The sequence below is a fragment of the Ostrea edulis genome, chromosome 8 (genome assembly GCF_947568905.1).
Source record: "Ostrea edulis chromosome 8, xbOstEdul1.1, whole genome shotgun sequence".
Classification (NCBI taxonomy): Eukaryota; Metazoa; Mollusca; class Bivalvia; order Ostreida; family Ostreidae; genus Ostrea; species Ostrea edulis.
The window spans coordinates 40,016,546-40,041,797 of NC_079171.1; the positions used below are offsets into that span (position 1 = coordinate 40,016,546).

General features: G+C 36.5%; 1 protein-coding gene across 1 annotated transcript; it reads left to right on the plus strand.

The window, feature by feature from the left end:
- Nucleotides 1-21,972, plus strand: LOC125661710 (mucin-2-like). The gene is made up of 9 exons (XM_048893843.2): nt 1-60; nt 1,721-1,771; nt 4,584-4,699; nt 11,972-12,347; nt 12,578-12,654; nt 14,765-14,833; nt 18,030-18,158; nt 20,233-20,354; nt 21,781-21,972. Exons 1-7 carry the CDS (start codon nt 48-50, stop codon nt 18,042-18,044), a joined length of 717 nt encoding a protein of 238 aa, XP_048749800.2. The 5' UTR covers nt 1-47; the 3' UTR covers nt 18,045-18,158; nt 20,233-20,354; nt 21,781-21,972.
- The last annotated feature ends 3,280 nt before the right edge of the window (nt 21,973-25,252 follow it).

Consider the following 25,252-nt stretch of genomic DNA (forward strand, 5'->3'; position numbering starts at 1 on the left):
CGATAAGTACACTGAGCACTAAAGTCACTGATCAAATTATCGTCCACATGGATGCCTTCGGTAAGTTTTATCTATCGCTATATACAAATAATAAGCTTGTATTATAATCCAGTAATATACCAACACACAATGCATGTTATGTATAGACGTTAACTCCTTAAAAAATCAGAATGGTATGAAATACTTCATATATGATATATGGACTACGTGGTTGAAGTTCTTGTAGAATGAATGTTCGCTGTAATTCTGTATTTATACGTCCGAGTTCGGTTGTGTTTTCCTCTTGATATTCTTAAAGTACAGACAGATAAGATATAAACAGCACGTGCTTCATGTGTATCATCGAATATTTTGTCCACTGACGGTGTCGATTTGGTGCGAAGCATGATTTACATGTAGAAGTACTCCTTTATGTTGATATCTATAACGTAGTAAATGTATGCAACGATGCAAGTGTGACGAAAGTTAAAGCGGTGCGTTCTTGTAAAAATACAGGAAAAAATGGATTATTGGATAAGAGAAAAATACAGAAAAAAATGGATTTATGGATGAGAGAAAAATACTTTATCTTCATATGTTTGTACGTGTTATTCTTTTATTATGTAAACATGCATGTGCCAAAACAAACTAGCTTCAATTTCCAATGCAACTTTGGGTGGTCAAAGGTAATAACATTAGTGACCGCTTCGGAGCTCAAACATTGATCAGATTAAAAAGAACACGACAAGGGTTAGTGGCGGATTTAAGGGCGCCGGCGCCCCCCCCCCCCCCCCCCCTTCCCCTAAATTTTTCAAATTTAAGGTAAATCGTGGTATCTTGTTTAGAAAAATGTACTAAACGATAAAAGAAGCAATAATTTCTTCTACTCCCGGAGAAATGAATGACAAAATATTTTGATTTCTTGAATTACCTTATTGGGAGAACTTAAAACCCTTAAAATTTGCGTCATTTTACTAATTACTGATAGAAAAATGCCAAATACGTTAATGTTACAAGAGTTTCAACTGTCTATTTTAAAGAATTTTCCAAATTATATGGTCGTTATAACAATCTAGTTCTTATTCACAAATACAGCCTTTCATTAGGTGGAATGCAGCTTCACGTGTTTCGTATCAAATGGTAGCTTTTGACTACGGATTTACATGATCAAGACATGGGGCTTACGGCGGTTGTGAACAACCAACAAGGGATGCTTACGCCTCGTAGGCACTTGGTTTGTCCAAGCGTCCGTGTTTGCCCCGATCTCAAGTTTGTATTCTTTATAGGATTTGTGAGTTTGATCACAATATGTTAACTTCACTTTTTCATGATATTTTAAAACGATAATTGTGATGGTGTAACACAGTATATCTTCCAATTAATCTATGAAAAGTGAAGATATAACGAACAGTGACCAATCTCATAACAACATAGAGAGCTGGGCAAAGATGCGCCCTTGGACATACCAGAGGTGGGATTATGTGTCTAAGAGGAGTCAGCATCCCCTGTCGACCGGTCACACCCACCGTGAGTCTTATATCTTGATCAGGTAAACGGGGGCCAACCGTAGTCAAAATCTGTAGAAATGTAAAACAAATTTTGACGAACGTAAGGGATCTGAAGTTAATCTTACGATACATTTAGGCTAGTCTATGTTCAATTCTTTTAATCGAAACATACACCGGTCACCTTACACACTATCAGTGATAATTTAAACAAAATGTTATCCTTTTTTACACAGTCCATGCAGTATTGCTTATTGTGTTAATCATCCCAGCGGTTGTTAGAGCAGGTACGTTATCTTCCGTCATTTTTTATACCCCATAGATCGAAGATCGAGGGGCATATTGTTTTTGTCCTGTCTGTAATTGTGTCATTCTGTCTGAAACTTTAACCTTGCTAATAACTTTTGAACAGTAAGTGATAGAGCTTTGATATTTCACATGAATATTCCTTGTGACAAGACCTTTCCGTGGGTACCAACTTTTTTGACCCCGTGACCTTCACCTTGGAGTTTGTCCTACTTTTTGAAAACTTTAACCTTGCTAATAACTTTTGAACAGTAAGTGATAGAGCTTTCATATTTCACATGAGTATTCCTTGTGACAAGACCTTTCCGTGGGTATTGAACGTTTTGACCTTGACCTTGGAGTTTGACCTACGTTTTGAAAACTTTAACCTTGCTGATAACTTTTGAACAATAAGTAATAGAGCTTTGATATTTCACATGAGTATTCCTTGTGACAAGACCTTTCCGTGGGTACCAACTTTGTTTACCCCTTGACCTTGGAGTTTGACCTACTTTTTGAAAACTTTAACCTTGCTGATAACTTTTGAACAATAAGTGATAGAGCTTTGATATTTCATATGAGTATTCCTTGTTACAAGACCTTTACGTGGGTACCAACAATTTTTACCCTTAACCTTGGAGTTTGACTTACTTTTTGAAAACTTTAACCTTGCTGGTAACTTTTGAATAAAAAGTGATAGAGCTTTGATATTTCACACGAGTATTCCTTGTGACAAGACCTTTCCGTGGGTACCAACATTTTTGACTCTGTGACCTTGACCTTGGAGTTTGACCTACTTTTTGAAAACTTTAACCTTGCTAATAACTTTTGAACAATAAGTGATAGAGCTTTGATATTTCACATGATTATTCCTTGTGACAAGACCTTTCCGTGGGTATTGAACCTTTTGACCTTGACATTTGACCTACTTTTAATTTTTTTTTACATTGGTCATAACTTCTAAATGGTAAATATTAGAGCTTTCATATTGTACATAAGCATTTTTTGACAAGATCTTTCTACTGGTACCAAGATATTTGCCCCTGTGCCTTTGGCCATCTTCGGAATTGGCCATTATCGGGGGCATTTGTGTTTCACAAACACATCTTGTTAATTTTGTATGTTTAATGCGATTTAGTCATCTCTAAAACTCTAAAAGAAATGAAATCTTAAAAAGTAACAAAGGATATGTATAATACCTCAGTATGAAAATTCCATTCAACACGTAATCTGATTGATCTAAACAGTCACGTGCCAGGGATGGTAAAACTTCATATCTCCCTCTCAGACGCCATATCTCCTCATCATTTTTCACACCTTCGGCGGTTTCCATAAATTTTACGTCGAGGTGGACGTAGTTTATTGTGACGTCACAGTAAGTCCGAGTCATTGTACTTTCATATTTCGTAAGATACAAAACATGCTGGTCTCTGATATACAGGTAAATGGCCTGATTTTGGTTTATACCAATGTAAGAAAGCAAATCAGCATTGAAGGAGGATGGATATACAAAAAACTGGTTATCGTAACACCGTATTTGGTTTTTTGTACACTGTACCTTCTAATACGTTGACGGCGCGGTATTACCGTTAGGGCGATCTCAGCTACATACAATGTATAAATGAGCGGACTGCAAAATGCATTTTCGTAGTCTTGCTTTGTTTCAGTATCATAAACAATTTATTGCATGATAGTGAGGGAGATATGAAGATTTTCTACCCAAGAAAAATCATATTCTTTCTTATGTCAATAAATCGTCATATCTCCCTCACTATCATTCAATAAATGTATATTACATGTATCGGGTGAGAGGGTACAAACCGAGATCATATGTTACAATAGGCATGTCCCGTATCATAATGTGCGTGACTTGCATTGCGGGGGGGGGGGGGGGGGTATACATAAGATAATCCTTTGTGCTTCTCTTGCATTATGGGATAATATACACATTCCACCACTTCTGTACATGTCAGTAATATTACTCGAGTATTTTAACGACTGATGTGAAGGACTATGTCATTTAAAAAAAGAGAGAGAAAATATTACCAAAGGATCTTCAGAATAACCATCTAGAAAAATGTAATATTCTGTCAGAAAATGATTAGGTAAGATTTCTACTGTCAAAGGATATTCCCAACAATCATCTAGGAAAATGTAAATTTCTATCAGAAAATAATTAGGTAAAAGTCGCACAAGCGTTGTTGTTAAGGCGTTCGCTTTGTGCAAGATAGGTAACCGTTCCGAGTACGTCAATACGAATACGTTTAACATAGTTGAATGGTCCCTCGCAAAACGTCCGGTATCAGAGAGCGAAAACCACCATTTTTTATGGCAGGTATAGTGCTCACGGCGGGTGTGACCGGTCGACAGGGGATTCATCCACCTCCTATTCACCTGATCCCACCTCTGGTATATCCAGGGATCTGTGTTTGCCCAACTCTCTATTTTGCATTCCTTAAAGTAGCTATGAGATTGATCACTGTTCATTATCTTCACCTTTCATTGATCGTATGGCCTTAAAGACGGAAGTCACGTGTCACAAGGAGTATAGGCAGGATTATGACCCCTCACTGCTTCCGGACTTTGATGCCATTTCAAATTAGGGGTTCTCCACCTGCAGCTAGATGGTGAAGTCACCACATGAATGAAAAAGAATAAGATGGAGACGTAAAATAACATATTCGTCACATCAACGAGTACTGTAATGCCATATACTATAGATAGGAGAAAAGATATTTATACCATTACGATTATCTTTTGTCCACACCGATTTGAATAACGAATCAACTACTTCTGTTTTGTTTCTTTCTTTAGTGAATCAATTACAAATCATATTTACTGACCAAACCCATAACATCCAGAAAGGTTCAGAAGTTCGTCTGACATGCGTAGTGAGCGGGGGAAACAACCCGAACTTGACATGGATATCCGTAAGTATTATCCTCCTACATTTATTATAAGTGTGTTCTCTAAAACCTATAGATATCAGGAGTATTATCATCCACAACGTACAGATAGCGATTCAATACTGCATAAGGACACCAAACTATACTGCATTTCGATTAATTTTAGCGTTGCGAATATTTCGCGGATTTTTCTCAAAAGTAGTTTGAAATCTATAATTTATTATTCTGCATGATAATAAATTACAGCTTTCGAATTACTTAAAAAATCGCGACGTGTTCACGATATTAATCGGTGAATACACTGTTTGTTTCATATCAAACCAGAAATTAGATTCCTATACAATTTCATTGTGCAGTTGTTGTTTTGGGGCTTTTATTGTTTGTTTTTGGTTATTTATATGAATAGAAATTTGGTGATTGTTTCTCTTATTTGCCTAAAAACAATCTTTCCAATGCGTCAAAATTATTCGATATAGGATATTTGCGAAACATGGATTCCATAAATCATCTCTTAACCGATATAAAACATTAAACAAGTACAGTATAGCGGGGTTTTTTCCACGGGGTTGTAACTTTGGCTTATCTCAGCGGTTATATAGCTTTCCGCCAATATTTCAATCGTCAAATATGCACCCAATTCCGACTTAAGTATTTACAAGAGAGACAACTCTTCCCTGTCCGCCAAAATTTATTCCGCTAAAATTAGTAGCATACCTTTCAGCCAGCAAATCGCCAAATTTGAGACCCGCGGAATTAATCCGCTATACGGTAATTACTAAAAGGTTTCTTCTCTCTGGTTCGAAATGAAGCAAAAAGTGCATTCATCGGTTAATAACATCAGACGTGATTCTGCAGAAAGTGAAAAATGGTGAAGGGGACGCTCCCCCAGTGGGGTATCTAGGGCCAGCGAAAATGGATGTTTTAACTTTAAAGTGCTTTTTTTTTTTTTTTTTTTTTTTTTAGAAATAAAGCCAATTTAGAGGTTTTAAGTTTTAAATAGTTACCCTAGTTTAATTTTTACATTATGATAAAAACACTCAAATACAGTAGATTGTTATTTCATTTTTTCCAACTTCTTGGCAGTTTGCAACTGGTGAGTAATGTTGGCTTCTTTTGCAGCATTGCAAATTAACTCTTTTGCTTCTCTGTTCGAAGGATTGTTTAGAGATTTAATGTTCTGTAGTCGTTCTTGTTCACTTTTTCCGTCTTCTTTTTCTCAAGGTTTGCCTTGTACTCCTTCTTAGCATGAATACTATTTTTGCATAGGTCCTTGTCAACATTTTCATGCAAAACATTTTCCTTTTTAATAAATTCGATCAGTGCATACTATCTATTCAAGATTTATTACTGGATTCAGGTATTCTTCACACAATTGCTCTGAAAAAATATAGTTCCATTCATGATCAGCAGATACAACATTACAGCAAATGTGTAGAATATCGATGTTTATGTAATACGTAGAAGAAAACAAAATTAACGTCAAACGATTTTAAGAAAATCACTTTTTCACCAGAAATGTAAATAAGAAGTATTCATATTCCTACGCTAGCTGCCTCCTCAGTGTAATTCACGAAAATATATAGGTCATTCTTCGATTGACAATGATTATTGTTAGTTAATTATCATACAATTTATTCTGAGAAAGAATATTAATCATTAATTTGTGTTTGTGTGTGGGGGTTTTTTTATATAAGGATTTCTATATATAACAGAGCACTTGTGGTAAATGCCGATGATTTTGACATCGTCATTTGTCTTATATACAATACGTACGACTACGAGTTATCGACCGTTATAAACAAGCATGACGATTTGTCAACACGGCTTCATAGACGCTGGTATTAAATATATGTAATCAGAGCAGAGGAAAACAACTGAACAGAAAAGAGAATAAATGTGATATCTAAAGGAAAACATGTTACCACTGGTAACGGTAGTTTTGAAAGACGGCTATCAAATCATTTTATTAAAGTAATACATATATGTGGGGTTTTCCAACTTCTAAAAATATAACACATGTAAGAAATGTACGTATGGCACGCCAAATTCACAAAAATGAGCTAAACATGGTTTCACAGTTGATAAACTAGGTTTATCGACTGTAAACTATAGTTTACGGACTGTAAACTATAGTTAACGATTCGTTAACTATAATTTTCATCCGTAAAACTATATTTAACGGTTGTAAACTATAGTTCACAAATGCTAATCCAAGTTTATCTGTCTTTAAATAAACGTTAATAATAGATTTTGCTGATAAATGCAGATTCACATTTGTAAACAATAATTTACATTCGTTAATTATAGTTCACAATTGTTAATCCTAGTTTCACAAATTGTGATACTATATTTATCAGATAAACTATGTTTAACAATCGTTAATTATAGTTTTGGATACTATAGCTAACTGCCATTTTTACTCATAAACTATATTAAACAAAACTGTGTTTATCAATTTTTTTTTGTGAATTCGGCGCATTAAATTACTATAAACTATATCTTACAAAACTGTGTTTATCACTTTTTTTGTGAATTCGGCGCATTAAATAACTATAAACTATATCTTACAAACCGTAAACTATCATTTACATTCGTTAACAATAGTTTAGATTTGTAAACCGTAGTTTACAATCGTGAAACCGTATTTATCAGATAAACTATGTTTTGCAATTGCAATCGCTAATGATTGTTTTCATTGTTAATTATAGTTTACGCTTGTGAAACATAGATTATCTGTTAACTATGGCAATTTATTTTCTAGGAAATAAAATTAGATGGGGAGGGGGATATCATAGTAAATATCTACAAAGTGATTTTTCACCTTCTTGATTTTTGCATTACTCTATATATGTATTTTTCAGCTAATATAAAGACAAAATTTTAAATTATCCTTCTTTAGTATTGTTCATGTAATTGTACATTTTTTTCAAGGTTAAAGGGTCAAGGACAGGTGTGCGCACTGTTTGCTAGTGAAGCAAGGCTGGTCACAATATTTGCTACGAGTAAATTAAAAGTCGAATTTCTTGGATATGGGGTAACCCATATCTATTCTTGTTAAAGTACTGAATAGAAGATTTTTTCCTCTGATTTTAAAGTATATTTTATGATCTGAACAGCACAAAATGTGTCCATAGAGGACTTGGCATCTATGATATCATTCATGACATTGAATGACGATTCCGCATGTGTACCATGAAAAGAACTGAGAAGAGCCCGCACATATCTTTATCAGAGAAGGGTAGCATCTGACAACTTCATTCATTCCCCATCCATGATCAATCCTGGTATCTCCTATGTCTGGTAGTGAAGTGTCAATATGGAGTTTTCTGATTTCTTTCTCATCTCCTCTTTCTCATCTTCAGAGAGTACAGTTGTGGCATATTTAGGTAGTTTCTGCATGTACGATGTTAGGGTATGACCCCTTGCATCTGGCACCAAGACATTTAAACAGAGGGTTGCTCAAAGGTAGTTTGTCCTACAGCACTTCACGACAGATAGTGTACGCATCACCCACCTCAAAAATAAGAATGAATCGTAAAATAATTTCAAGAAGTCTACCATGAAAAACTTTTGATATTCGGATATGGATAATTCACATGGCACACTGATTTTGACTGCGGATAACTCCGTTTACCTGATCAGGATATGGGGCTCACGGCGGGTGTGACCGGTCAACAGGGGATGCTTACTCCTCCTAGGCACCTGATCCCACCTCTGGTGTGTCCAGGGGTCCGTGTTTGTCCAACTATCTATTTTGTATTGCTTGTATGAGTTATGAGATTTATCACTGTTCGTTATCTTCACCTTGCATTTAAGCTAGATATTTGCCTGTTTGAGAAATCCTTTGACAACAAAATCCTTCTTAGCTGCTTGCTTGATGACCTTCACTCCTAAGTACATGCTCTCTAGTTTCAGTTGGTTTCCTAGAAATGCCCGGCGTTTTTAATTTGGCCGTTGCCTCTACAGTTACCTCTGGCTTATGTAACACGTAAGGAATGTTTAAATAGTTTGACCTGAAATTGAAATCATGAATATGACCAAAACCTACCTATCTGCAGTTGGACAAACTCATTTGTCTTAAATGGTCATTGATATAATATGACAAAGTTGAAAATGTTTTGTTCTAATTAGCTTTTAGTCATTATCACTTGTTCGTCATGTCATAGGTGAATTAATGGTTCTTTCATCTCAAATAAGAATACGTTTTTCAGAAGGGGAAAGACAAATGAGTATAGACCCGTAATCATTTTCACAAGTTTTCTCTCAAAAATAGTTTATCAACAATACTCAGTTTTCTGTCTTTTCCATCTTTTGTAAGTTTCTTGTTCAACAGATCCTAAAATACAATATCGACACTATTCATAAATTCATGACAAGACAAAATCAACATATCAAATTCAGTGCATCTAACATTTGTAATAGAAACAAAATGAATACCAATTCTATTACTCAGTTGTTATGGAAATGACGAGAACATGAAACTGGGCATGGTGAAATTAAAACAAAAGAGAACGTAAACAATGTTAGTATTCAATATGCATTCATCATCTAGCTTAACTTGAGAAAACAATCTGTAACAGTGAAATTACTATCAAACTTGCAACAGTAAATGACTATTCAACTAAATTATAAAAATATTGATTGAAACAACGCAATGTTTAACATATGACCAACTCGTCTTATCTCTTGTAATCTGTTTCCTGTCTTATATTTGATGTTTTGTGAAGAATCGCTTCTTTTACTGGTAAATATTTTGTCCTTTTTGAGGCTGAATCAGAAATCTGGGGAAATTAGTATCAGCGTGTCCAAAATCACAGCCACCTATGACTCACATTTCTTTGTGGTATAGTATATTCCACATCTGACATCTATCCTGTAGCAATTCTCACAAATCAGGTGACCCTTTAAAGTTATTGCAAAGATCATGGTACAACTGTTCTACGAAATTTTAAATAGTTTATAGAAAGCTTTTGAGGCATTGTCAATGAAAGGTGAAGATAACGAACAGTGATCAATCACATAACTCCTATAAACAATACAAAATAGATAGTTGGGCAAACACGGACCCCTGGACACACCAGAGGTGGGATCAGGTGCCTCGGAGGAGTAAGCATTTCCTATCGACCGGCCACACCCGCCTGAGCCCCATATCCTGATCAGGTAAACGAAGTTATCCGTAGTTAAAATCAGTGTGCCAAAAATATGATGACAAATATCAATGTCAAGGAGATGTGAAGCTTTGTTAGTGCATAACCTTTGAACCTCGTATAACATTACATGAATTCATCAGGATCAAATTTCTCCATGGTATTCCATTTCGCTCAATCATGTTCACAAACGCATCATAAAGAGTTTCACGTTTGACATTCACACAGGAGCGAGATCCGAAATGACAGATCTTCACTTGTTTCATTACAGGACAATAAAAACTAATAAGAATGGTCAATACTCTTTGAAAGATATTGTTTGTACTTTCATCCATGTTCAATGAAAATTGAGTAGATTTTAACATTGCTATTACATCATGTTCAAATGTTTTCCAACTACATACATAGTTAAAATATGAGGCTGTGGTGCGGTTCATAGTAAGTGCAAGTGAATGCCATGCCTTTTCGTCCGATTAATTATGACAGGTACCACCGTAAAGGAGAGAGAATGCTCTGCTACAAATCCTACTATTATAGCATTAGCAATGTGATCACCAACAGGTGTTATAGGAGCCGTAGCGGTCTGCTGGGCTACAAGATTTTGTATTTCCAAAGGCACCTATACACATGTATAATGTTCATTCAACAATGAATATGATGCAAGAATGATCATATTGAACCTAAAATTCCACAATTTGCTCAAGGCTGCATGAATATGAAATGAGTGGTTAGAAGTTTCTATGGTAGCTTATAACTCAATATTTTATGAAATTACTCATTACCACATTAGTTTTGACTTGGGTTGAAACAATACAATGAATACATAGTTAATAATCTGTTGTTGGATTCCTGAATTTTTGCAGCTTCTTATTCATGTGTTCTAAACTTTTCCAACTTCGTCCAGCGTAGCTGATTTGTTTGTTGCAAAGCGAACAAAGCGCAACACCTTTGACATAAAGTTTTTTTTTTTTTTCTATATCTAGAAATGGATTTTCCATTGATAGTTTTTTCTACAAATTTCTATTTAAACATATTTCGTAAGCCGTTATCAACGGCCTCCATATTGCTCTCGCCTCCTCGCATGACTTTGCAGCCATTTTAAGCCCACGTGTTTACAATCAGTGTACAGTCTACTGATTGGGTGATATCGTAATGATTAAACCAATCAACAAGAAGAATACAATGAGGAAATACTAAACACTATGTCAAAACATGATATTCCAGAAATTAAGATTCATAAATGGTGAAATTTATTGAATAACCTAGAAATTTCTGGAAGCGAAATCGTTGAATAGAGAACGGATTTTTACAATCCGGAATCCCGCTTTAAAGCAGAGAAAACCCATATCTATAAAAATATATATGTAGATGCCCATTTACATCCCTACATCATATAAAGCTTACGTTTAGAACCGCCGGAAAATAAGTCGTAAACAACCTTTTAAATTTCACTTCAAAAAAGATTATATAATGTACATACATTCAAATAAATATCTGATGACATTATTTTTTCTCGATGAACAAAAGGATGGGACTACATTATACTACAGCCCAATAGCTAAGTACTTCGTTACTAGCTTGAAAATACGGATGTATATTTAATTGCTGTTATAAAATTTAGAAATTCATTTCAAAATTAAGGATAATCTCCCTCATGCATAGCTCTTATCCTTGGACGAATTTGGCTCCACTTTTTTTGGCACGCTGTTTTTGGCTATATTTAGCTCTAAAACTTCATAGTTATTTCGGATTTCAAACATTTCGGTTGAGCATCACTGAAGAGACATTATTTGTCGAAATGCGCATCTGGTGCATCAAAATTGGTACCGTATAAGTTTTACATTATTACAATAATCATTGCACTGTCAAGAAGTGGGCGGTGTTTGTATTGATATGACGTGATATAATACAATAGCATGGTCAGTACGTATACTGAACGATAATGGTATATACAGTGTTTATTGGGTGCGTTTAAGCAGGCCTAAGCACCAGTATTTGTTACACCCTAAAGCTGTATAGATCAGATTGGTGGATGATGGATTAATTTGATTTCTTTCACAGATATTTCATTAATAATCATCATAATCTTTGGTATTGATCTATATGTTTTCAAAATGTTCGATAATCATCGTTGTTTCGTATCATGTAGACAAAAGGACAACTGCCACTGAACAGTGTAACGGAAAACAACGGCCAAACTCTGGTCATATCCGGGTTTGATATGATGGACAACGGTCAATATCTGTGTGTGGCCTCGGATGGACTGCATTTCGCTAGTCACATGTTTTCCGTAAAGTTGCCCTCAACACAAAAACCATCAACGACAACTACCTTGCTATCAAGTCCGTCTACAGCAGTGTCGTCAACAACTAAACCCATGACAAATATGTTTGCAACTTTAACGAACATTCAGACCACGGATACATCTCGTTCGCAAGAAATAACAACAACAACAACACCAAAACCAACAACCACAGAACCGATGAACATGATATCGACTGCTAATGGACACGTCCACACATCAGGTTATTCAATCAGAAAAAAATATTCGAATTAATATAGGTACATTTTTGTATCACATTTTGGAGTACGTAGTGGATGAATTCCAAACATGGGTTCAGAATAGATATGGTAAGGGGATGTTGGTGAGGCTGCATGTAGGGAGTCTTTATTTCGTCCATTTAGAGGCTAAAATAGGGGGGATTTCGGATTTTTAATTCACAATATAAATGTACGTCTCTGTATTCTTCTGTAGGGCAAGTCTGTATGAGATGTAGAGATGTCATTTCCCCAGCGTACTGTACACAAACTATTCAGTGTGGACCACACGAGGTGAGGCTTCACGGCTACCAGAAATCCGTCTCCAGTTACTCATAACATGTAATCCAAATCCAGAAAAAAAATGTGTAGAATCAGTCTAGGATCTCCATATAACGAACAACTCGCTTAATTACACGGCAGTCACAAAAAAAAAACCAAAAACATGACAGTAGCCGATGCAAATATTTTTCTCAGTGTTTGCTTTTGGACATGAGCACACAGACAATCCAGAACCCTGTCTGGCTATGATGACATGGCGGCTATTGTGACGCTCTTTATCTGTCGTCATTTGTACTAATCCTGAAAGGTCATTGTGGTCCTGAATTGATTCTATTTGTAATAAACTCAGAATTTTGAATTAGGATTAAACATTCTTTTTGAAGAATTTATCGATGTGTAAACTCTGGACATTTTACTCACAAACATAACATATGAGTGCTGCGTGTAAACTTTGTGAGTAAAATGTTCAGAGTTCACACATCGGTAAATGCTTTAAAAAGAACGTTTGATTCTTATAATTCCAATTCATTCCCTGTATTATCAATTTCAAAAATATGAATAATTTGAGCACCATGTTTTGAGGCGCGTATGTACACATACCTTTTTAGATTTATTGATGTGTAAATTCTCGTTTAGCTTTATTTTTGTCCAATCAAACAATTGTAATAAATGAAATTGGAATTATGCTCAAAAATGATATACACCACCGAAAATCTTTTTCTCAGACAAATGGCCCGCAGAGGTCGGCATGTTTTTTGGTTTAGTGCATGTTTTCTTTCCCCCATATACATGTATTATTTATTCGATTGCATCTTCGAAGGAAACACAAATCAAATTTATATAAGCATTGATTCAATTAATGAATTATTCCGGAATTTGAATTGCCACACTTTAAAATTTAACAAGAAGTACTGTGAGCAATGCTCACTAAGAATACCCCCCGCTTACCCCAATATCCCAAAGGGTGTTGGTAATAGGTATAAACTACCTCTTTTCTGAGTGTAAAAAACAAATGGCATGACAAACCGAACCATATTGCTACTTCGATGTCCAGTGCGCGTGACCTTTGACCTTTTGACCCCAAAATCAATAGGGAACATCTTCATCCCATGGGTAGTCCATATGTATGATATGGTGACTGTAGGTGGAAAGGATAACGCTTTAGAGCCCGGAAACCATATTGCTACTTCGATGTCCAGTGTACTTGACCTTTGACCTTTTGACCCCAAAATCAATAGGGAACATCTTCATCCCATGGGTAGTCCATATGTATGATATGGTGACTGTAGGTGGAAAGGATAACGCTTTAGAGTCCGGAAACCATATTCCTACTTCGATGTCCAGTGCGCGTGACCTTTGACCTTTTGACCCCAAAATCGATAGGGAACATCTTCATCCCATGGGTAGTCCATATGTATGATATGGTGACTGTAGGTGGAAAGGATAATGCTTTAGAGCCCGGAAACCATATTGCTACTTTGATGTCCAGTGCGCTTGACCTTTGACCTTTTGACCCCAAAATCAATAGGGAACATCTTCATCCCATGGGTAGTTTATATGTATGATATGGTGACTGTAGGTGGAAAGGATAACGCTTTAGAGCCCGGAAACCATATTGCTACTTTGATGTCCAGTGCGCTTGACCTTTGACCTTTTGACCCCAAAATCAATAGGGAACATCTTCATCCCATGGGTAGTCCATATGTATGATATGGTGACTGTAGGTGGAAAGGATAACGCTTTAGAGCCCGGAAACCATATTGCTACTTCGATGTCCAGTGCACTTGACCTTTGGACCCCAAAATCGATAGGGAACATCTTCATCCCATGGGTAGTCCATATGTATGATATGGTGACGGTAGGTGGAAAGGATAATGCTTTAGAGTCCGGAAACCATTGCGTCTACAGACGGACGGACGGACGGACAGACAGACGGACAACCTGATTCCAGTATACCCTCCCCCCCCCCCCCCCCACAACTTGTTGCGGGGGGTATAACAAGAGAATTACAATGATAGCATTGGAAAGATAGGGCTTGATGTTCAAGTGTATAAAGACAAACGTAAGTTGCTTACAAGTTTGAATATTTTGCCTAACCGATTCATCCTGTGTTTGCTTTCAGGAGTGTTATCTACAGAAGTATGCAAGAGATGGCAGAGTGTTATATAAACAGGAGTGTATGCCTAGCGTGGTATGTTGCTATTGTGGTATATACTAGCACTGCATAGAACGATGTGGTTAAGGCATAACTATATAAGTTAAGTATGTAGTTAAGTTAAGGCAAATTATATGGTCGTTGTAACGATCTAGTTCGTCAATACAACTTATCATTGGGTCTAATGTTGTCTGACGTGTTTCATAGCGATTGTTTAGCCGTTCCTCAGACACTGATTTTGACTGCGGTTAACTCCGTTTACCTGAACAGGATATAGGGCTCACGGCGGGTGTGACCGGTTGACAGGGGATGCTTACTCCTCCTAGGCACCTGATCCCACCTCTGGTCCGGGTTTGCCCAACTATCTATTTTGTATTGCTTGTAGGAGTTATGAGATTGATCACTGTTCGTTATCTTCACCTTTCATAATCTGGGTACCTGTAAAGTGCGAAACGAAATCTACCGAAAGGAAACGTACCGAAACGAAACAGATTGTATAACCGAACTTTTTTAATTATAATAATTAAAAATGGCACCTTAGGCCCCTGTGAAAGTTACCACATATAAATAAAATTCGCCTCCCCTTTTATGTAGGCTTTCGTCTTGACTTATACAAAGTTTTAAAATTTGGAAAAGGATGGGGAGGGGGGAGGGGGGGGGGAGGGGTGAGTAAGCACAAAGTATATATCCGAAGTTAATTAAATACCAAGTGCAATTAGTTTCGGAACCATAAATTTCAGAACGGAGGGTTACAGTCTCAGAGGACTGGGGAACACACTAAACGAGGGTTGGGGTCGCCTGCGTTGGATCTGCCTTTGGGCTTAAGAAGTACATGTTTTAGTATTTTTGCTCTAAAGACAAATATATGTATACATTTGGATATTGTATATTTGTATGTAGTATTTCAAACGGTGGATTCTAAGTATGTCCTCCCGTTCTCTTGTAATTTCTGCTTTCCTTGATCATAAGTCTTGATTTTACAAAATGCTGACCTCCTCCTGATACCATTGCATACAAAAAAATCTGTTTTCCATCCCCCGTCTTAGCAACACCCAAAATTATCTTTAGACTGAATACATATCAATAATAATTTTTAATAATACATGTATATATATCTTACCGAATTGCATTCATATAATATAGTATACTATTTAATTTTATCCATTATTGAAAGTACTCGTATCTCAGCAGCTAGAGATAAAATAAGAGGTTAAGAGCTCTTCCTGCTTTCAACTTTCTCAGACACCAGCTTCTTCAAACAATGTATATCTGCCCAAAGGCGGATCAAACGTCGGCGACCCCACCCCTCGTCTAGTGTGTTTCTCAAGACCTCCGAGACTGTAACCCTCTGTTCTGAAATTTATGGATCCGGAACTAATTGCACATGGTATCTAATCAACTTCGGATATGCACGTTGTGCTTACTACATGTACCCCCCCCCCCCTTTCCAACTTTTAAAACTTTGTATCAGTCAAGCCGAAAGCCTACATCAAAAGGGAGGCGAATTTTATTTATATGTGGTAACTTTCACAGGGGCCTAAGATACCATTTTTAATTATTATAATTAAGAGAGTTCGGTTATACAATCTGTTTCGTTTCGGTATGTTTCGTTTCGGTAGATTTCGTTTCGCAATTTACAGGTACCCTTTATAATCTATGTCTGCTTGTAAGATAAGCATGGCATGACTATACCCCGTATGTCATGCGTTCCTTTTCTCTCCAACTTTCATTTTCTCATAAAACAAAAATACAAATTGTTAAACGTTTAGCTATGATAATCAAAACTAGTAACACCATTACACATGAAGAGTGTCATAGATCATAATACCTAACTTGTAGATATGAATAAAGCAACGCTATAAATCGATCAGCTGATACCATCAAAGAAAACATCCATAAGCTCTACGTGACGCTGGGTCATGATTATGTTGGCCAACTCTGACCAAGAAGCCACAATCCATGAACATTCTCTATGTCTCTTTCTCTTCATTACCCATGTTCCGTGATCATATCAACCATAAGTCTTTATTGCCCCTATAGTGACCATGCTCTCTGCCCGATAGGGTGAGAGGCAACGTGAAAACGGAACTAAGTCTACACTATAAATTAATGAAGGTGTGTGAATGATATTTTGCTGAATTATATTTGCTCTCAAACTATTAAACTATGAGGTTTGATCTCCCAGAAAAGAAAATACAAATGTGCATGTAACTATAGGTAGATGCCGTTTTCCAATGGCTAATGATACTATCAAAACATAATATACAAACTTTCACTATAGTTAATCAAAATGTATCAAAGTAAATATCTCAGTTAAATAATATAGCTTTCATTAAAACAAATACCATATATCTTTTGCGTACTAATTCTATGTTTAGTATTGTGTAGCTGGACTGATATTAAAATATAACAAGAGGCCCAGAGAGGCCTTATCGGTCACCTGAATACTAGTGAAAAACTATCACTACGTCCATGGGCTATGAAATCTAGAAAGAATTTCCTGTTCTGAACATCTAATGTTCAGCAGCAGTATATAACAAGATGTGTTCTTAAAATTCCACTGCCCTCAAAAGTGCATACACTGATGAAATACTTTAAATAATAGATGTATTAACATTAAAACATCAAAATATATGACTAATTTGGACTCATCCTAAAGTCATAATTCTGGGTTGTGAAATTCACCAATTTTCAATTTAGTATCAATAGCACTAAAGAAGAAGTTATCTAAGTGTTTTAAACATAAACACTATATAACAAGTTTGGCCCCGCCCTGGAGTCAGAACCCCTACCCCGGGAATCATGAAATTTACAATTTTGGTAGAGGACTTCCTGCTCTGCATCACTATGCATTTAGTTTTTCTTACATGTGTGTGGTTCTTGATAAGAAGATTTTTGAAAATTGGTCAATTTTGGTCCCGCCCCTAGGGCCCCAGGGGTGTTGGAGTCCTGACATTTACAATTTATGTTTCCCTTGTCCCAATGATGCTTCATACCAAATTTGAAGAGAATCGGACTGGTAGTTACTAAGAAGAAGTTAAAAATGTTCAATTGTTAACGCACGACGGACGACGACAGACGAAAACCAATTGCAATAGGTCACCTGAGTTTACCCAGGTGACCTAAAAAATGGTTTAATTATTTGGATTGTGCAACAGGGTTAGTATTTCGTAACCGAATACGCCCCCTTCGTCCCCTTAGAGTGATTGGACGATTTTAATTTCTGCTGTAGGCCTGTGGGGCATGACCCCTATCACACAGATAATTGGCAAGAGAAGACAGGCTGGTGAAATCGTTCTCTGTGAAGCTTGCTGTTCTAACTTCAGCAGATGTAACATTGGAGGACTCTGTGGTACTCCTGGTATGTATAGGTCATTAATATAGTGGCAAATGTACCTTCCCAGGGGGCGATCCAGAAAGGGGGAAGTTAACCATTAATTTTGGTATTCAAAGAGGGGTTCCGTTTTCAAAATGCGTTTTTATACCTCTTTTAGCAATTTTTTTTTTATGACGAAAGAGGGTTTCCCAATCCCCAGAACCCCCTTATGGACCCGCCACTACTTCCGTATTTGCATTTAAAAAAGGGCACTCTGTTCAAAATCAGTCATTGTTTATCCAATATGATGATACATGTAATCCCATCTCCTCTTTTTCCGTTTTTGTTCCTGGTGTTTGCTAAATTGCACAAAATTTAGCGGAAACAATAATTCTTCCCTCCTATCATCAATGTATTCAGTGCTTGTAACGTAACGTAGTCTTTCCTGCAACATTCGTATAGGTCTTTAAATGGTGATATGACACTTCATGGTTATAATACCGCGTAAGTACAAAGAGGGCATATCATAATACATGTAGGATGCACATTCTAGATGCCGCTATAATTAGAAATATAGTGTCCTTGATTGTAATAAAAACATTTAGCAGGTACGATTCAGCGCGGTCTTGTATCACCGTTAACTTTACCTAGTAAGATATACACTGTAGTAAAAAGTTACGGCCCTATGAAAAGGACTTAATATGTGGCCCGTAGGCATGTGTTTCTAACAGAAACCGATAATAATCTAGGTTGAAATAAAAATGTCTTGCAAAAGAGGATTTTTGAATCTTGAAACATGTAAATATTGCATTAAAAGTCTTATTGCCAGAGCTGTAATGATATATATAGGACCAATGGATATAAAATATTTGTAGCTTTAACCTAAAAATTAAAATTCAACAGGGGCGCAATCTGATCTCTCCAATGACGTTTGCGTTCCATAACTTATTGCAATGATATAAATCTGCCAACTAAATATTGATGTTCACAAGCTTGACCTGTCGTTTATTTTTCAAAAGCTCAGTGCTATTTCACAAACAGCATAGCACGTCCTTTATTGAGTGTTGCTGAGACTGTCATATAACTCCATAGCATTAATACCGCCGCGGTGGTCTAAAGGTTAGAGTGTTCGCCCCGCATGCGGAAAGCTGGTGTTTAAATCCCGGCCGCGACATACCTAAGTCGTTAAAGCAGGTAGTGACAATGACAGTTTCATCGCCAAACGCTCGGCATCAGATGTGGATGTCACAGGTCCTCGACTCCTCGGAGGTGACCTTAGAAAAACAGATGTCCGGTGTCACAGTGGGTGTGGCACGCTAAAGAACCCTAAGTGCTCAATGGCCGTAAGCGCTTCACCGGTCCTGGTGACGTCTCCATATAAGTGAAAAATTCTCTCGAGAGACGTTAAGCAAGATACTTTCAATCAGTCAACAACATTAATCGTTTTTATAAAAAATACTAAAAACATTTTTTTTTTTAGAATTTTCTTGACAATTGTATGTGAAACATTGCTAATCCGATTTATAAGCATGTAAAAGCTGCCCCACCACCCCCACCCCCACATCGTAATGACGTCAAGCTTCTGTGAAATTGGAACATCAATCAGTCTTTTCAGCGGAGTCGATAAGAAACGCAAATGCCGAGTGATGTTCCAATTGACTCCTGTGAAAACGTTTCACTTGTGCTTGCGCAAGCTTTTCCCATCGGATCCAGTTTAACATCGTTCACACAATAAAAAAACCCAACATTGAATAGCTTTTTGGATGGTGGGTGGTGGTAATCTTAGGAAAAGATTTTGAAACTCATCATTGTATGAATGGATGTCACGTGATGCGAAGCGTCCATACGTTAATTTTGTGAATCTAATTTTTCAATGATTATATTTACATGGATAATTATAGTTTTCTGTTTACATTGATGTTTGCATATTTCAACACGGTCCCCGATTCCACATCACGAAATAGCCAAAGCGAAGTATCAATATTTCCGGTGTATTATTTACACTCAATATGTTCTGTCAAACAGAGAATACATTTCATTTCAGATCGATGGGAAGGAAATCAGGCTGGAATATAAATATTGGTTTATAACAACGTGGTTTTTTTGTTGTCATTTACAGGTGTGGCTGCCAAAATATTAAACCTCTCTGTATCTCCATTACGTTACAATCTCGGGGATGACGTGGAGGTCACGTGCAGTGCTATGGGTGTACCTAAGCCTACAGTGGAATGGAGTGTGCTTGTAAGATTTAATGGTCCCTATTTTCATCGATATAAAATTGGTTGGTTGCTTTATGATACTGAGTAATACTGTAAACCAACAGTTATTTGTGGCTACTCTATTTCGCGATTAACCTGTGGTAAACTGGTTCGCGGGGAGTGATTTTTGCGATCGAGTCTTTCTCTAGCCTATGACAGCAATCTCTACCCAAAGTTGTCATTCCTTGCTTTCACTTACACTGTAAGTGAGTGTAAGGAACGATAACTCTGAGTAGAGATTGCTATGACAGACCTTTAAGGACTGGTTTGCGACGAGCAATATTTGCGACAATGAGGTTCTCGGCAATCTCGAGAAATTTTCTGGCATACAAATTAAAGTTGGTTTATATTGCCCTCTAAAGCTCGCTCCACTCTACTGCACACAGACCAGGAGTGGGCACATTTCAATTTACATACATTCCTCGTGACTTGCGTCTTGACCTACTTAAGACATTTAAAAATATTTATCCTTGGTGGGAATCTGTTGAGTTTTTCTAAAAGTAAGCTAGACAAGTCAGTTTTGAAAGGCATTGTAAGTAAGCATTCTGAGACATTTGAGTGAGATGGTCCAATGACTGGTATTGGACTATTGGCGGATCGTACCTTAAAACTATCAAACTCGTCTCTTTTTATTAAGAACGTGACTTGCATTGGCGTAACATCAACAGTAGCAATCCCGTGGAGATCCGGGTTAGAATAGGTCCTTAGTACTGCCCCCCCCCCCCCCCCCCCCCCCCGGGAGATCCGGGTTAGAATGTAAAACTTATACGGTACCAGATGTGCATTTCGACAAATAATGTCTCTTCAGTGATGCTCAACCAAAATGTTTGAAATCCGAAATAACTATGAAGCTTTAGAGCTAAATATAGCCAAAAACAGCGTGCCAAAAACGTGGAGCCAAATTCGTCCAAGGATAAGAGCTATGCATGACGGAGATAATCCTTAATTTTGAAATGAATTTCTAAATTTTATAATAGGTTCTCAGTACCCCTTGCTTGTCGTAAGAGACGACTAAATGGGGCAGTCCTTCCGATGAGACCGCTAAAACCGAGGTCCCGTGTCACAGCAAGTGTGGCACGATAAAAATCCCTCCCTGCTCAATGGTTATAAGTGCCGAGCATAGGCCTAAATTTTGCAGCCCTTCACCGGCAGTGGTGACGTCTCCATATGAGTGCAATATTCTCGAGGGGGACGTTAAACAATATTCAATTCAATCAATAGTAACACAAAAGCCCGGGCCTACACAAAAGTTTCACACACACACATTAAGTCGTCTATGCCTAAAAAAGACCAATCCTGCTTATAGCTTAAAACCTGCAACAAGAAAGCATACATGGGGGGAAAAATTCTCATTAAGAATAGTTCTCCAATCGCTGTGACTCGTTTTCACTTATTACTTATTATTACAGGTATCAAGTGACAAATTTCCCACCAACATACACCTTCAAGTCAACAAGGACGGGTCCTCTCTGCGAATCGAGAACTTTAGTCACGGCAACGAACATCAATATCAATGTACAGCTAAAAATAGCAACGGCGAGGACGCCAAATTAATCACATTGAGAGTTCATTGAATAAACAATAAAAACATCCACCAATAATAGCGTCACATTTCGCTTTAATTAAAGCATTGCTGTGTTCATTGAGTAGCACATTCGGGTGGATCCTTTTCCTAAAGAGATATGATGCTTTTCTGGACCATTATTATTATTATTTAATGGATACTACATGTTACTATCTATAAAATTCTTCTTTGAGACATTTTCAAATTCTTGTGTTATGGGACATTTTAAAGGACTGGTTTCACGATTTTTGAGAAAAAACATTTTATTTTTATTTTTGATGTTATACATTAAAAACAACTAATTTAATGTTGGCTGCCAAAATTGTGATCTTCTGAATGCAAGAATAAGAACGATATTTTAGCCTTACTATATCTTATGTAAACAAAGACTCGAGTCTTTTCAAGTTTAACATCAAGCCAGTGAAATATTAATTTTGTAATATAAAGCATCCTAATTTAGCAGTCACAATTTTAACTTTTAAATTGTAAATTATATTGTTTCAAAAAATAATGTGTCTATTTTGAGTAAAATTGTTACATGTGCACAGGTTTAGTATGTCGCGATCAAGTTATTATTGTTTAACCAGCATTTTATTGATACCATTCCTTTAAGTAGTAGTTACCCCATATAATATTGTTGGTTATGTGCGGATACCCGATGGGTGTGGTCATTATGACCACGCCCATCGGGTATCTGAACATAATTAACAATATTATATGGGGTAAGTGACTTGTACCATAGTTTACTATTATTCATTATATTTTATTATAGCTTTCGGAAGCGCGGTCGCCTGTTTACAATATGATGCCAATTGTTATGTCTTTACATTACACTTTGTACATCATGTATTTCTATCATAATGACTTTCTATCACCGAAAAATGTATGTTCATTAATTATTTTTAAAAAGCCGTTTTTAAAGTGCATTTAAATGTTTGGACTGTTGGTTTTGATATTTTCATTTAACATTTACGCATTCTCCGACTTTTAGTACCGGTATTGGCTTTAAAGAATTGAAATTTAAAAATTCAAATAAAATTCCAAGAACCCATATTCGTGTATTTTCTGTTTAAAAATTTAGCAATATATTCAAGTGATGATGTTGGTTACTCTTTTGAAAATCCTATTTGATATCCTTCATTCTAATACATATTTTGACTAAAATGGTTGGAAAAACATTTACATGTATATACAATAGATTAAAAAAACCGGTGAAACATGAGAGAGAAAAAAATTAAGAATTGTAAGACGCGAAACCATAAAAGAAACAAGTCTGATTCACTCTGTCCGCTAAACAAGTTTATCTCTCAAACGCGTTCTTATCACGTTTTATTAGCTCTTCTGAGCCGAAGGCTCAAAGAGCTAATGATATGGCCATATGTCTGGCGTGCGGTGTGCGTCAACTTTTTGGAAAAGGGCTATATCTTAAGAACCCCTTGGCCAATTTTTGTCACAGGGTATCCTTGGCCCAAGGGCTTTCATTTTTACTAAAACTAGAGTTGTGACCCTTTAACAAGGGGAGATAATTAGGAAAATGCAAACAAAAAAGTGGTTGCTAAAAAATTTCTTCTTCTCAGGAACCACTGGGCAAATTATCACCAAACTTATGCATAAGGGTGAGGATAGGTTGTAAATAAAAAATTGTTCAAGACATCATCCTGGGGCAAAGTTGACCTTAATTTTGTTTTGTTAAAACTTTGATATTTTGCTTAGTATAAGGACTAGGATCATCAAATTTTGTCAGTTGATGCATCTTAGGACCTAATATTATGTTGTCTAAAAGTAGGTCATGGTGACCTATTTTTTGAATTTCGCAGGTAATTATTATTAAATGGATTTTGATGCATATCTTTAACACTTTGGAGCCCATGATCATTAAAACTTGTCAGTTGATGGATCATTGGACCTTAAAGTGTGTCATGTAGAAAGTATGTCACCATGACCTACTTTCTGAAGTTTATGGCTAATCATTTATGAATACATTTTAGGTTGTTATTTCAGATACCGAGAGGTTTAGAATCATCAAACATTGTAAGTTGATGCGTCTAGAGGCCTCAAAATATATTTATAAAAAAGTAGGTCACAGTGACCTACATTTTGAATTTTTTAGACATTCAAATTTCGCATTTTCAATTTTAGATGCATATTTTGGATACTAAGAAAGCTAGGATCATCAAACTTTGTCAGTTGATGCATCTTGAGTCTTCATAGTTTGTTGACCAAAAAGTAGGTCACCGTAACCTACTTTTGGAATTTGACGGCTATATTTTAATATTTCAGATACTATTTGACTTACAATTATAAAACTGTGTCAGTTGATGCATGTTGAGTCTTCAGAGTGTGTTGACCAAAAAGTAGGTTACAGTGACGTATTTTTGGATTTTGACGGCTATATTTGAATATTTCGGATACTATTTGACTTTCAATCATCAAACGTTGTCAGTTGATGGGTCTTGAGTCTTCAGAGTGTGTCGACCTAATCGTAGGTCACTGTGACCTACTTTTGGAATTTGACGTTTATATCTGAATATTTCAGATACCATTTGACTTCAATTATCAAACTTTGTCAGTTGATGCAGCTTGAGTCTTTTGAGTGTGTCGACCAAAAAGTAGGTCACTGTGGCCTTCTTTCGGAATTTGACGGCTATATTTGAATACTATTTGACTTGTCAGTTGATGCATCTTGATTCTTCAGTGTGTCGACCCAAAGTAAGTCACCTTGACCTACTTTTGGAGAGTTACATTTAAATTTTCAGGTACTATTTGACTTAACATCATCAAACTTTGTTAATTGATGAATCTTGGTTAGTAAGAATTTTTGCCTGTTCTACAATGTATCAGAAGAGCGATTCTAGGCCCATGGGCCTCTTGTAAAACTCTTTATAAATGATGCCCGTATTTCTACGTACACGTGTTTCTCGACCTGAGGAGAATATGGAAATAGAAAGTCTTTGGGACGAAACCATTGACGATATTATCTTGTATCAAGGTTTAAGTGAGATTCAGTGCGAATATCTATAATGTATTTGGAGAACGTAGTCTGAGTCAGTTTTCCGTGTTTGATATGTGCAATTTTAATCTGGAGGAACTTCATGCAGTGGTCAGTGATTTTTTTTTCGCGAGAATGTTGGCTGGGTTTGAAGAAAAGTGTGGGTTATGTACAGATAACCCACACTTTTAACAAAAGAAAGCTCGCCAAACTATGGTACAAATCAATTATAACCTTAAAAAGTCGTCATCAAAACTTTTACGACCACATTTATATGTATGTTTGAAATGCTGTGTCTCTATCTGAAATACAAACCACAACATAATTA